Source organism: Rattus rattus, chromosome 4 (assembly GCF_011064425.1).
Source record: "Rattus rattus isolate New Zealand chromosome 4, Rrattus_CSIRO_v1, whole genome shotgun sequence".
Taxonomy (NCBI): Eukaryota; Metazoa; Chordata; class Mammalia; order Rodentia; family Muridae; genus Rattus; species Rattus rattus.
In genome coordinates, this window is record NC_046157.1 from 19,295,951 (window position 1) to 19,309,653 (window position 13,703).

Sequence of the window (13,703 nt, forward strand, 5' to 3'; positions counted from 1 at the left end):
TATCTTCAAAGTAAAAGTATCCTGGAATTAAGACGCTCTCGGGAAAATCTGAAACTCGAGTTGCCTGCGACCTGGCTCTAAGTCACCTCAAGCACTCAGTTGGGGTTTGGGTGGAACTAGACCAGTGGTGTCAACAGGCGCCTGACAAAAGAGAGGAAACATTGTTCCAGGAAAAACGTTGTCATTCTAGGTTTCGAGGAATTGGGATCTTGAAATCAACTTCCTAAAAGCATTAGCAACCCAGGACCCAACAGGATAGCAACCATTACCCAGTTAACAGCTAGGGGGGCCCAAAGAAGTGAGTCCGGAACACAAAGCAACCTTTGTCTGCGAACATCTGCCAATCTGTAAGAAACAGTGATAATTACGGAATTTTCTCCCCACAAAAGCTTACATAGTGAACATGATGTAATAAAAAAGTAACCAAACACAAAAGGAAAAACACACTATGAGCAAAGACTATCAAAAACAACAGACTACAGATAGGACCCACATCTACAATAGTTACTTCCCAGCACAAGTCTCTATATAAAAGCATTATTCCAAACGAGGTAAATATCTGTCAATTTTACCAAAATTAATATGGAAAAACAAAGGGAAAAAGATATACAAAACTTCACAGCCTAGAATTATCAAACAAAAACTATAAAACAAGCACACTATGTTCAAAAAACAATTAAAGACAAGTCTAAAAGGTCTTCATGAAACTGGAGGGTAATTTGGAACACAGTTAAGTATTCTAGCACCAAAACGTACAATAATTGATATTAATAAGTCAACGCACACATTTAATTGCAGATTAGATGTAGCTAAGTAGGTAGTTAATAAGCCAGAAGATCGACTGGAGAAAATTGTCTACAATGTATCATAAACATAAAACTATGAAAAATGCAGAAGTAACAATAAGGGATACAAAAGATACAATAAGAAATGTCAATGTTAATGGGAGAGAGGAGGAAGGGGGTGATGTATAGAACTTTCTAAAGCTGACGCCTGCAGCATCTCATGGGTGTGATAAATCTGATGAACACCAGCAGACAACACAGGAAAGGCTGACGATGGGGAACTGTTCAACTGCTCAGGTTCTGGCATTCTTAAGAGACAGTGGAGGAGAAGACATCCACTTATTGTTTACAGCCGTTTGAGTCTGAACTCAGCTGTATGTAGCCAACAGCATCCTAAACGATATCCACGAAGAAAATAGAGTCTCCGTCATTTGTTGGGTGGCGCGTACCACACATATATGGTCCTTTGGTTCTGAGTGAATACACCATGGACATGGTTCAGTTGGCAAAGTGCTTGCTTTGTAAGCATGAGAGCTTGAGTCTGATACCAAAAACTAGGCACAGTGGCGTGTACTCATAATCCCAGCACCAGAGAGGCAGAGACTTGGGGCTCACAGGCTAGATAGCAGCCTACTCAACAAAGTCTGGGTCAATTGACAAGACTCAAAAGCAAAGAGTGTCCTCTGGCTTCTACATGATCACACACAAAAGGTGTGGGGGCTCTAATGAATATGTCTCTCTGACATTTATTATTATTACAACTATTGACCCATTGGTGTGAGGTAGGAAGGTCAGGAAGAGAGATGCAGTTGTGAGAAAATCTCTACAGAGTCAAGCAGAGAGTCCAAGGGAGCTCACCCTGGGCCACAGAAGCAGAGTATGAAACCAAGGGAGAAGTACCTGAGCCTTCTGTTTGTCTTTGCTTTGGGATTTCCCTATAAGGTCAGCATTGAACTGTAATTTTCCCAAGAAAAATAGTGCCTTCATGTGCTCTGTCTCGTACATATCTCAGGTGTGCAAGACAAACTTAAACAGGGATGGGAGCGCGCTCATAAAACTATCATGCCCATGCCTACTGTCCTAACTTTGACCTTTCCAAGTCCAGAATGCTTTCCAAGGCAAAGAAGCAGAGAGGACACTTGCCCCTAGGACACTAGGACAAACCTAGAAGGAGCCACCTTGCTTCTCATTCCTGTGTGCATAGACTGCTCTGGGCCTGGCCCAGACTCCTGTAGGCACAGCAGCAGCCATCTGGGATTCTCTCCCTGTGGTAGAGGAGTCAACACCAGGCCTCTGGTTTATTTATGTTCACTAGGCAGCAATGAGGGGAGAAGGGGAGGGAGAGGGGGAGGGGGAGGGGAGAGAGAGAGTCAGCAAAGGAAGGTCCAGAAACGTTGTGGTGGTGCAGAGACTGGTGGAAGAAATATCTCTATAATTTCAATTGCTTTCCAACCACACCATCTCTAGCTGGAGCCCCCTGGGTGAAAGGTTTGTATATTACTGGGGATAAGAGTTTGTAACCTTAATTATGTCTCAGAGCATTTGGCTTTGCTCATCTCGAAACTTCCAGCAAGGGAAAAAAAAATGTGGTTTCCATTACAGGGTCACCAAGGGACTTGTACAGGGTTCGGATCATTAAAATGAAAACATTGATGAGTAAGCCATGCCACTTTGTCTCCAAGACTCACATCCTTCCCCCAGCCCTGGCCCTGTACTTTATTTTGAGGCGTGCTCAAAATAGTTTATAAAATATGGAGGTCATTATCCCATCCAACAGATTTCATTTCACATGAATGTGGATGAGAAACCCCATGCCAATCCTTTCTCTTGGGTTTCTGGGGAAGATACTCCACTGCCATTGCTTGGGCTGGGTTCTGGGGGACACAATTCTGCTGAAGCAGCAGAGAGGCAGGAGACCCCACTTCTAACTCACTCCGCTACACAATGATTACCAGGAAGGACCAAGTACAGTTCTGACATTGGGGGTTCTTAAGTTTGCCTGGATCCTTAAAACCTTGAACCTAAACTAGAATCAAACCCATGATCTCTTAAGTCTTCCCATTCTTCCAGATACAGTGACAGCTCCTAGATGAATGGGAGAAAGCTGGAGTTGGCTGTGGTGGCACATGCCACCCATTCTATCACTTGCGAATGTAAGACAGAAGCAGTTCTGAGTTCAAGGTCTGCCTGGGCTATAGGAAGACTCCATCTCAGAAAAAAGAAAAAAACCCATAGATATATCTTAGTGTGTAGACTATTTGTCTAGCGTGCATAGTCCCTGGATTCCCACCTCAGCCCAAAAAGAGAAGGAAGGAGTGGAGATGGTAGATGAGGTTGCAAACAGGAAGATAATGAAATAAGGCCTCAACTTGGAGCTTTCTGACATCACCTCTCCCTCAGCTAATAACTAACTATGGTTTTGCCAAATTAAACCATCTCTTCAGGATTGAGTTTCCTTATCCCTTAAATTAAGAGGTCTCTAACATCTACACCCTCATTTTGCTAGGAAACAAATATGCATGAAAAGAGAGTAAGGAGAACAGGCCTTTTCTCTCCTTGCTGATCTCGCTCACCCTGATGTCTCTCGTTTCAACCTAGCCATGCTTCACCCTCATTTCCTTAAGAGCACCACTTTATGCCTTACCATTGGAGCCCTTTTCCTTCACTCTCTTCAAATCCTTGAAGATCCAAGTGCTCAAGTCAGAGCATACAGTAAGAGATGCACATATGGGCCAACTGATGCATCAGTCTTCAACCACTCCATGTGTGGGTGCCAATTCCACCCCATCTCTCCTGCTTTGTACAGAGCAGGGAGAAGAGACTGGACTCTTGATGGCACAAAAGTCCTCCCTGAGCTGGCCCAAATTAGTTCAGTGACAATGTCTGCAGGTGAACAGACACACACACACACACACAGACACACACACACACACACAGACAGACACACACACACACACAGACATACACACACACAGTCACACACACACAGACACAGAGACATATACAGAGAGACACACACACAGATATACATAGACATACCCAGACTCATACACAGAGACACACACAGACATACACACACAGAAAGATACATAGAGACATAGACACACACACACACACACACACACACACACACACACACACTTTCTCTCTCTGGGTCCTCTCTGTCCTTCTATTTAACTCATCTATATAATGGCATCTTCTTAATCACAGATTGATTGTGGGTCTGAATGCAGCAGATCAGGTCCCATCTAAGGTTGCATATTACCTCATATCTCTAGTCTTAGCCCATGATTGACTATTTCAAAAAAAAAAAAAAAAGAAAGGAAGGAAGGAAGGAAGGAAGGAAGAAATCTGAACTCGAAATGCTAATTTTTTTATTTTTTTCTACTTAAATAATTTTCTAAGTCCTCTTTTCTTCCTCCCAACAGAGAGCACCCCATTCTCTGGTCTCCCAGTTGTATGTGCACTTTCTGATCTTGCTACCTTCTGCTTCCCAGGCCTCTTCTGAACTTTGTAGCACTTGCTACAAGCTGCTCTTAAAAATCCAACTGTTGCTTGACTCCTGTGCTGTCTGCTCGTTCTTTAGAGGCAAACTCTACGAAGACTTCATGCTTTATTCATACTGTATCCCCAGCAAGCAGCACAATGCCTTGACTGCCTAGATTCACCAACAGTACTAAGCATTTACAAGTCGATTTGTAAATCCACTCCTGTTCACCGTTTCCTAACTTCTGTCAACTTCTGTCGCTGCCCCGTCTCCAACCTTAAATACATTCAGGTTCAGGTCTCCCTTCTTAAATGAAATTGCCACTTGACCCTAACGTCCCACCAACTACTGGTCTATTTTTAACCTTGTATTTTCTGACATATTTCTCAAACAGACAGTACGTGCTGGCTGCTGCCTCATCCTCACCACTTCCTCCCACTGCAATCTGGTTGCTCATCGCCGAGGCACTGAAACGATGGTGTAAGCAGGCATCAATGCCTTCTGTCACCAAACCCTTCAACACTGTCCCACCCCCTGCACGAGGATCCCTAACTACCCCACTCATTCCCCTCAAAGTCTTTGCTTGTTCTTCCGACTCTTAAGAAATAGCTTCTCAAGTCTCTGGTTTCCACAATCTGTCTACCCTGTGCTGTCTTCCCTGGACGATTGTCAACGTCACTGTGTCTTCTAGGCATCTGGCTCAAATCATGTGTCTTCTACTTCAACTGCTCCCTAGGGCCACAGACAGATTGCTGCTGGTAGAGCAGTGGTTCTCAACCTTCTAATACTGCAACCCTTTAACACAATTCTTCATATTGTGATGACAGCCCACCACCATAAAATTATTTTCATTACTACTTTGTAGCTGTAATTTTGCTACTATTATGATTCATTACATAAATATGTGTTTCCCCATGGTCTTAGGTACCCCCCTGTGAAAGGGTCATTCAACCCCAAAAGTAGTCACATCTTTGAACGTCCCTCTACTTCAGCTAGTATCCCCTTCAGGCCTCACTGTGCCTTGGCCCATTTCACTGACTGGACTGTCTGACCTCAGTTCTGTTTGATATTCTGGGAAGACATACTCGTCCACGTGAATAGTTTTTCTTTCTTCCTATGGAGTCCTGGTTAATTTTACTTACCAATTTCGTTGTAAAGTATCTTCTGTGCATCATCCGAGTACTTCCTTAGACCATAAGTACCCCAGGATAGGCTTCGTGGGATCCCCAGCTCCTAAGTCTACTCCCTGACACATGAGTGTTATTCAATACATTTTAATGGCACCAATTGCTTGCAACCTGACGTAAGCAGAGTCACCTCAAGCTCTCTTCCCGCTCCAGCTCTCACCATATAAAAGCTCTGGATCCTCTCACCTCCCCCCTCATAATTAAGTCACCGTGTTGTCTATTCTGTTGACATTGCCCTTCCTCTCATTGGACCTAAAGATTCATGAAGACAAGTCTCCTTCAACACTATGCCCAGATCCTCAAACACAGCATAGCACATAGTAGGTCCTTAGAGGATATTTATTAGATGAACAAGCATGCCTTTCTTCATGCACCCTATTTATTTCTCCCTCCTAGGAATTCATAGCATTAATTTGGGGATTCAACAAGAAATAATATACCGTGTTATCATACAGAAGTACTGTAGGTGTTACTGGTGTGTGTTTGTAGATTTTGTGGGTATGCCCTGTGCACAACCATGACTCACTAGAGTTAGAAGAGCATCTATTTACAGGCAATCCGCAATTGGATGGGTGGGCTATGAGAAATTCAGAGAGGTTACAGTTACTTCGTTCATGTGTTTCGTTAATTTTTTTTTTATCTCTACAGATGTTTGGCCTGCATGCATGTCTGTCACCACACCTGTGCTTTGTACTCATGAAGACCAGAAGGGATCAGATTCCCTTAGAACTAGGATTTCAGACGTTTGTGAGCCACCATGTGGGTACTGGGAATTGAGCACAGTCGGTGCTCTTAACCACTGGACTATCTCTCCAGCCCCTAGCTTTTGGTTCTTTCAGGAGATGATGAAGTCTAACATTCCAGAGTGCAGGGATCTGATCTCCTGCCCCGGCAATGCTTGTAGACATCATTAGCCCTTCAACCATCAACACAGAATTTATCACTTTCACAATTTCACAAACCACCTCCATCCACAAAGCGAAAAGCAAGCCGGCAATTCAGTTGGCTTTTTAACCATTGAGGCAAACACCTTTGGCCTTCAGCAACCATTCAGTAGACCTCAATAGAAGAACAGGCCCTGGGAGGCCATGTTACCCCAGGGGAGCCTTGCTACTTTCTTTTCCTCATATCATGGTAACCTCTGCCCCGCTGCTTGGAAACTCCATACCAGTACTCCAAACAGAAGCTATCAGTGTCTTTCCCCCAGGACTTGGCCTAGATACATCTTACCTGGTGATCTCACACCACAGACAACACAGTCAATGATATCCTCTCCATCTGCCAACAGGGGAGGTAGCTGGACACCGTTTCAAATGCATGCTGAGCATGGAGATGTGGGAATCTCTATGTGTGTGCCAGTCATTGTAGGAGCTAACCCATCCTATGTGGGATAACCTTGGCTTTTCTCTTAGCAGTTGTGTGATTTCAGCAAAGTAACTTCTTCGACATGTCTGCTCCCCGTCTGTGAAGTGGGAACCAATGTGATCTGCCAGAGAAGGGCACTGCAGACCACAGGGGATATGCTACTGGACAATTATCAAATCCTTACTGTTCTCTTTTTAACTCCTAACCGACGCTGTGGTAATCCTTGCTCTTGGAGTGTTCAGATACTCTTTCAGTCAACATAAATTTACTAGATTTCCCATTAGAATACAACTTTGACCTAAGTGTTTAGGGGGAAAATCAAAAGGATGAGGGGGACCAAGGCCTCCTTGAAGCAGCCACTAAGTTCCAAAACAGCTACAGAAATCCCAAGGGAAAAGCGCCCATACTGAGTATTTGCTGGCATTAGGCGCCGCCAACACATCTGAACTCCTTCACTGTGCAGAACAATACCATGAGGCACGCATAATTACTATCCACAGGACACCCTAAACCCTGATCCCTGGGCTCTGCACCCCAGTGCCTATGAGCCTGCAGAGAACCGGGTGTGAGTAATTAAGACACTTTTTCTGGAGGACATAGGAGTCAGGATCTGAGAAAGGGAGGAATGTGGGCCATCACCCGTAATGGAGGCTTTAGGTGTTTTGAAAGGAAACAAAGAGGAGAGGCCTGAGGAGGCTCTGTCGAAGGCAGGACACCATAGGGATGATTCTGTGACCATGTTTCAAATTGCTTATCAGATAAGAAGCCCCATTCCTCTGATAGGCATATCCTGGTGACTTTAGAAGCCACGCTAAAGGAACTTGGTCTGATATGAATATTCAGCTCAAGTGGAAAGATTAGAACCAAACCTCTCATTAGAGAAACTCCAGCCCAGCTGGATCACCCAAGATACTTCTCATACACATGTGGCATGCTGTTCTCTTCTTTCTCTCGGTGACGCTCCAAGGGAAGTAACATGTCATAGAAATGTATCCAAAGGAGCCACATGTCATACCAAGGGCACTAACACAAGCACTAACCGGAACAGGACAGATAGCCACCATGAGCAATGGCGCCTGTGGCGGTCTGGTCCGAGCAGAGAGGCACCAAGCGCAATCCAGGCAGGGGCCAAAGCTGTGCAGATAACTAGGCTGTCAGGAAGCCAAAGACAAAGCATTTGTCAATGACAGGAACCTGGGACAAGAGTAGTAAAGACAAGGCTGCCCACAGAGCCTTCACAAGCTAGGCTAGGAGGGCTGGCTTCCTCCAGACCCTGCACTGTACTTAGGCAGAGTCGGTCCTTGGACTGGAATGGTTGAGAGTTCTGAAGGTTGGGACAACAGAGAGCAGCAGTCAAGAAGATGGGGACTTTAGTGACAATCTCAAGTAGATTTCTGGCCAGGGTGAGGCCTTACTCGGTGAAAGCTGTGGGCAGGAAGTCCCCTCCTCTTCCGTCTCCCTGACAGTAAGAAAGGGAGCATCCATTCTCTGATTCTAGCAGAGGGCGGTAGTACCGACCCAATGATGATGGGACTTAGCTTGAACAAATAGGGTAATATTTTTGTAAATGCAAAGCGAGCTGGGGCTAATCAACCTTCTGGAGCACTGGGCAAATGTTTCCCCAGGAATATGAGGGGAAGTCAGGGTTTAGTTAGGTAATGATACAAAATGTCTATAGCTTCTAGGTAAAGTTACACAGATTATACCCTACAGATTGCCTTCGTTTCCATTGTTTCTGGTTTATCCTCTCGTTACTCTGTATTTGCTATTCCTGCCCTGATGGATTATCTCCATTCCTTTGTTATTTTGCCCCCGAGCCATTCTGCCCTCCCTCTCTGGCATCACATTAAAAGATGGCAAAAAAAGCAGCCCCCAGCCTCGGCTCCATCAGAATCACTGGCAGAGACACCAGTGCCAGTCCCTGCCAGGGGTTCTAATCCAGTTGCCTGGGTCGAGGCTGGAAGGGAACAGAAACACTGTGCTGTGCCACGAATCCCAGATGATTCATGGTTTGGGGTGCAAAATCCCAAGTGCTCTATGGTATTCATCAGAAAGCAGACAATGCCCCAAGAAAAAACTCAAGCAGCCTAAAGTATAGGTTGTGAATTTGACCTACCATTTAGATGTTTCCAAACACCATTTTTACTGAAACCAAAAATCTTCTACACTATATTTTCTTTTATATAATTTTAATTTGACTCCATTTTATACATGAAGTTATTTTAAAAAGAAAATAATAGATTGGGGATAAAACATGATGGCATAAAAAAGCTAGAGGAGAGCTAGAAGGATGGCTCAGTCAGTAACGTGTTTGCAAGCGTAAGAGCCTGAGTTTGATCCCCAACATCCGTGTACAAAAAGCAAAACAAGACAGCATATGCTTAGAATTCCAGCACTAGGGTAGCATATGATAGGTAGGTATCTGGGGCTCACTAGACACCCAGCATATCCTACTCAGAGAGCTCCAGACTGAATACAAGACCCGTCTGAAAACAAAAACAAAACCAACAAAATACTCACAAGGAACAGCAAACAATGTTGACCTATGACCTCTACCTGAAAACACAGGGAGGAGGGAGAAAGAGAGGAGGAGACAGGAGAAAGTAGGAAAAAGAGGGAGAAGAGGGCACAATAATGAAATGGACAGAAATTTGGAGATGGATTGAAACGTAGTAGACAAGCATCAGAGAACTGGGGCACAGGTATCATGAGGTTGTACCAGGATACTTGGAAAGAGAAAACTAACAGGGGCTGGGTGGGCAGGGAGGCTGCACCAGCAGACATCTGAGGCTGTGCGTTATGGCAGGAAGGGGGGAGGCCAGAGTGAGGATGAGGTGCTAGTCATGAGGAACAGGTAGGGTTAGGGGGAGCCACACCGATGGGCTGAGGTGAGGCCTGGCAGCACGGCACAATCAAACACTGGGCAGAGCAGATCATCCTCCAGATATTGCTCAAGTAGTAAGTTACACTGTGGCAAACCCTCCCCAGACCCATCAGGTCCCTGCAGATGCACTAGACCTCAATTATGCAGGCCAGGCTGCTTCTTCTTCATTTCTGATCTAGATGAGCTTTTCTCCTCTGGCCGACGTCGTCTCCATCATGGCCACTATCTCCTCAGCCAATGTCTGCAAGCCCAGATCATGGCAGTAGAGTTGATAAACATCCAGCCCACACAAAGTAAAAACTGTATCTGTTACTAATGAGAATAACTCATCAAAATGTAAGGTATGAACAGGCTGGCACACCCTCATCAAATAAATCCTTGTATACAGTTCAGTCAAGCTCTCAAAAACAACAGACTTAGTTTTCAAGCCTGACCATTAGCTGAACAATGACAGGGGAGATGGGAAAATGTGTCTAAGAGAGCACACACCGTTGTTTTCTGTAAAGTTTATTCCTGCTCCGCAGTGCGTTCTGGTGTCTCCTCCCTTTTTAAGTGTGTTAAGTCACAGATTCACCTCTCCTCTGGTCGCAGCCAACCACAGCAAACAGCCTGTCCGTCATTTCAATTTCCTGGGATCAACCCATCATCCCCTGCCTCTTTTCATCCCTTAGTCCCTCCTTACTTTCTCGAGGCCCGTGGCTTTCAAGATGACTTAAGGCAGAGCAATGGCAAAGGAGATAAAAAAGAAAATCCTAAAACAGAGGAAGGGAGCTGCGTTCTGTTTCCCTGGAGACCTGAGGGAAATCTCTTCACTGCTCTGGAAGGCAGGCCCTTCATTCACTCACTCATCCACTCATTTATCCAACTAATGTTTGCTGAGCGTTTCTCACAAGCCAGCTCAATCTGCACAACGTGCCATTTCCCATGCCAGGACGTCTAGCATTACAGTAGTTGCTGTAGGAAGAATCCCGTTTGAATGTTGATAGACATGTATCATGTGGACATTTAGACTACTGTGTTACCTAGTAACTAAAGCTGAGCGACATGAGCAATGTCCAACCCAGAACAGCCCTGATTGATAGCAGAGACCCTAACAGTCTGGACCTCATGCTAAGGAAGCCCCTAGACACTGTTCACAGGAATGACCATAGCGAATGCATGCTATGGTCAAATGTGCGGGCACGAACGCACATTTCTGGCAGCCAATTTCTGCTATTTAGGGAACCCGAAAATCCACAAATTCATCATGTGAGATCCTGCAAACTGTATGGTGTAGGTATTACTAATGCTCCCATTTTTTTTTTTTTGAGCCAAGACTGATGAGCTGAAGACAAATTATTTATTCAAGGACCCTTAGAGAGTAATGAAGCTAGTACTTGGAACAAGTTGGCAGTTCATGGGTTCCAGCATTTTGTGAAAATTGAAAATAAATATAGCTTATATTTTGGCATCTAGTTTCTTCTTTAAATTGGTATGATATGCTAATCTGAGCATGGCCTCTGTTCACAAGAATATACATTGTTTCCATGACTCTCACAGCTCTTCCGCAGCTTACTCAGCTCTGGGCTGCTGCATGCCACCTGTTCCTGTCTTTCCCGGGAAGTCGGCAGGAGAGTGGGAACTAGATGTTGATGAGCCCTAACAGTCAAGGGGCATTTTGTTCCCGACAGGCACTGGGACCTCTCACTTAACCCCTACAGGGACGCCTCAAATGGGCATCGTTGCTGTAGCCATCTCTTTTTATAATGGGAGGAGAGGAGACACAGAGACATGGGGGTGGGGGTGATAACTTGCTGAGATCACACAGAAAAGAGGTGGTTGTCTTACCCTCCCCCATTTGAGCTCCACCATCACAAAGTCCTGGCTCCCTTCTCTATCCTCGTCTCATCTCAAGTCTGGCTTCCCAGAGGTGTTTCTGAGCGCTCTCGAAAGCCTGCTTCCCATGTATGCTGGCTTGGGTCCCTCCATCTTTGATTTCTCCTCCGATAAAGCCCCGGTACACCTGCCCTGGGCAGCTCTGCTTCCACCTGGTATCTGCCTCCGGCTGGACCTGAGACGACCCCTGATGAGAGGGATATTGTTTGAGGTGGGTAGCAGAGCTTTGCCAGGACCATATTTTCATGAAAGATTGTGTCTCGCTCTTGCCAAAACTTCTTAAAGGAGCCAAAAGCTTTTGAATGCACAGCCAACATTTTAAAAAGCAATTGCTACATGAAGTTCCTAGTGGTCTCTCTTTACAGTGGGGGGTCTGGACTTGTGGGAAAGCACCAGGATATTTGATTGCAGCAGTAAAGGTGGCTGACGTGTATTAAGGTCAGAGTAACTTGACGAGTCGAGCTGGCTCTCCTTTCCCTAACCACAAATTCTCTCGGACTCAATCTACAGACAGACCACAAAGGGAGCTGTCCCCAGGACGAGTGCTGTAGCTCTACGATGCCGACGAGAGCCAGGCACGGGGGAACTTTGCATTAACTGAGTACCTAGTGTGCACACTAGAGGTGACGGCCCGTTTTACATGCAGGAATGAAGCAACAACGATGGCAGATAGGGCCTGGATGCCCATTTCGCAGATGGGGAAACAAGCTCAGAGGAACACACAACTCCAGCTATGGTCACAGAGCTGGACTGAGAGAGGGATCAGCAAAAGTCTCCCCCAGCATCCAGCTGCAGGGACCATTCTCCTCCCTGCATCACTTCCCATGTGCTCTGTAGAGAGCCCCGAAAGACAGTTTAAGTTGCTGGGTGAAAAACCCCAGCAAGAACCCTGACTGTGCTATACAGCTGTCCCCCAAATGATTCTGTGCTCCCCACGCCCAGCTAGGTCATGTCCCCAGGAAAACAGCCCCTCTCTCATCTGCTGTAGGTTGGCTGCTTGCCCTCTTCTTTCTCTTGCCCCTCCACTCCCATCTCTGCTATCCCTTTCTCTGTCTATGCCTCGCTCACGCACATGCTTATATACATACACCCATACACAGAGAGACACACGACCAGATACGCACTCAGGATACCTCGATCCAGAAGCCGAAGCAAGCGGAGATACCAAAGATACCACTGGTCCCAGAAGCGGTCCGTCATCCCACCCTGAACTCATCCTTCACAGCCAGTCTCCAGGGCAGAGCCGCATCCCACCACCACCACCACCACCAACCGACTCGAGGAGGGCAGGTTCTCGGAGGCTGGGCTCACACGCAGCCTGCTCTAAGCAAATGCCTGCCTGTAGAGACAGCCACCAGTCCTCCCACACCGAGGCTGACTGTGCTGCGAGCCCGTTTCACAGCAACAAAGGAGCAAATGCAGAACACGCCGTGTGCAGACTGAGCCTGCATGAACCCCAGGGGAGGCTGGAGTGCGGGGGAGGGAGTCAGGGAGGGCTCTTGCACAGTAGCAAGGTTTGAGGTAGCCCTGGGAATGAAAATCCACAGAGAAGGCCACGTTTAAAATTTCATTCTAGTATCTCCTACCGTACTGGCTTCCTGTGCCTCCCACACAGAGGCCAGTGGCTCTCCCAATAGTTGGATGAATGAGAAGCCAGATGCTCAACCATCCTGGACTCTGGAACCAGTCCAAAAAGTCCAGGAGTCCGACTGCCTCGTTGTGAGGACCTCAGGTGCTCCCCGTCCAAATCTGTTAGACCCTCACAACTAGGAAAGGGCTTGTGGGTCCTTCCTCCCTACTTCCCCTCAGAGATTCTATTAAGGAGAGACTGGGCACTGCAATGCTACTTTCAAGTTCAAATCCTGGTTCTTACTTAACACCTCTTGGCCTTCTGCCTCAGCTTCCTCCTCTATGACTGGAAAGACCAGCATTTTATTCACAGAGGAACTATGAGGTTCAGCACGGAGGAGGGAAGCTCCTGGCGTCACAGGTAGGTGAAGCAGACAAAAGGTTCTCTTTGCCCTTCTCCCCTGCCCTTACAACCTTGGTTCCCTATAGTTCTGACCCTTCTCACCCTATGCCTCTGATCCAGCACCTCCTGTCAGAGCCCCTTCTCTCCA

The 13,703-nt window shown here is 46.2% G+C and overlaps 1 protein-coding gene across 1 annotated transcript in view; it reads right to left on the reverse strand.

Annotated features, from left to right (window-relative positions):
* The window catches only part of Kalrn (kalirin RhoGEF kinase), a 537,823-nt gene extending 524,948 nt beyond the window's left edge, over positions 1-12,875 (reverse strand). The window contains 1 exon segment of the mRNA XM_032900150.1: positions 12,717-12,875. Within this exon segment, the coding sequence (XP_032756041.1) occupies positions 12,717-12,783 (67 nt within the window). The 5' untranslated portion in view covers positions 12,784-12,875.
* Positions 12,876-13,703: the final 828 nt, after the last annotated feature.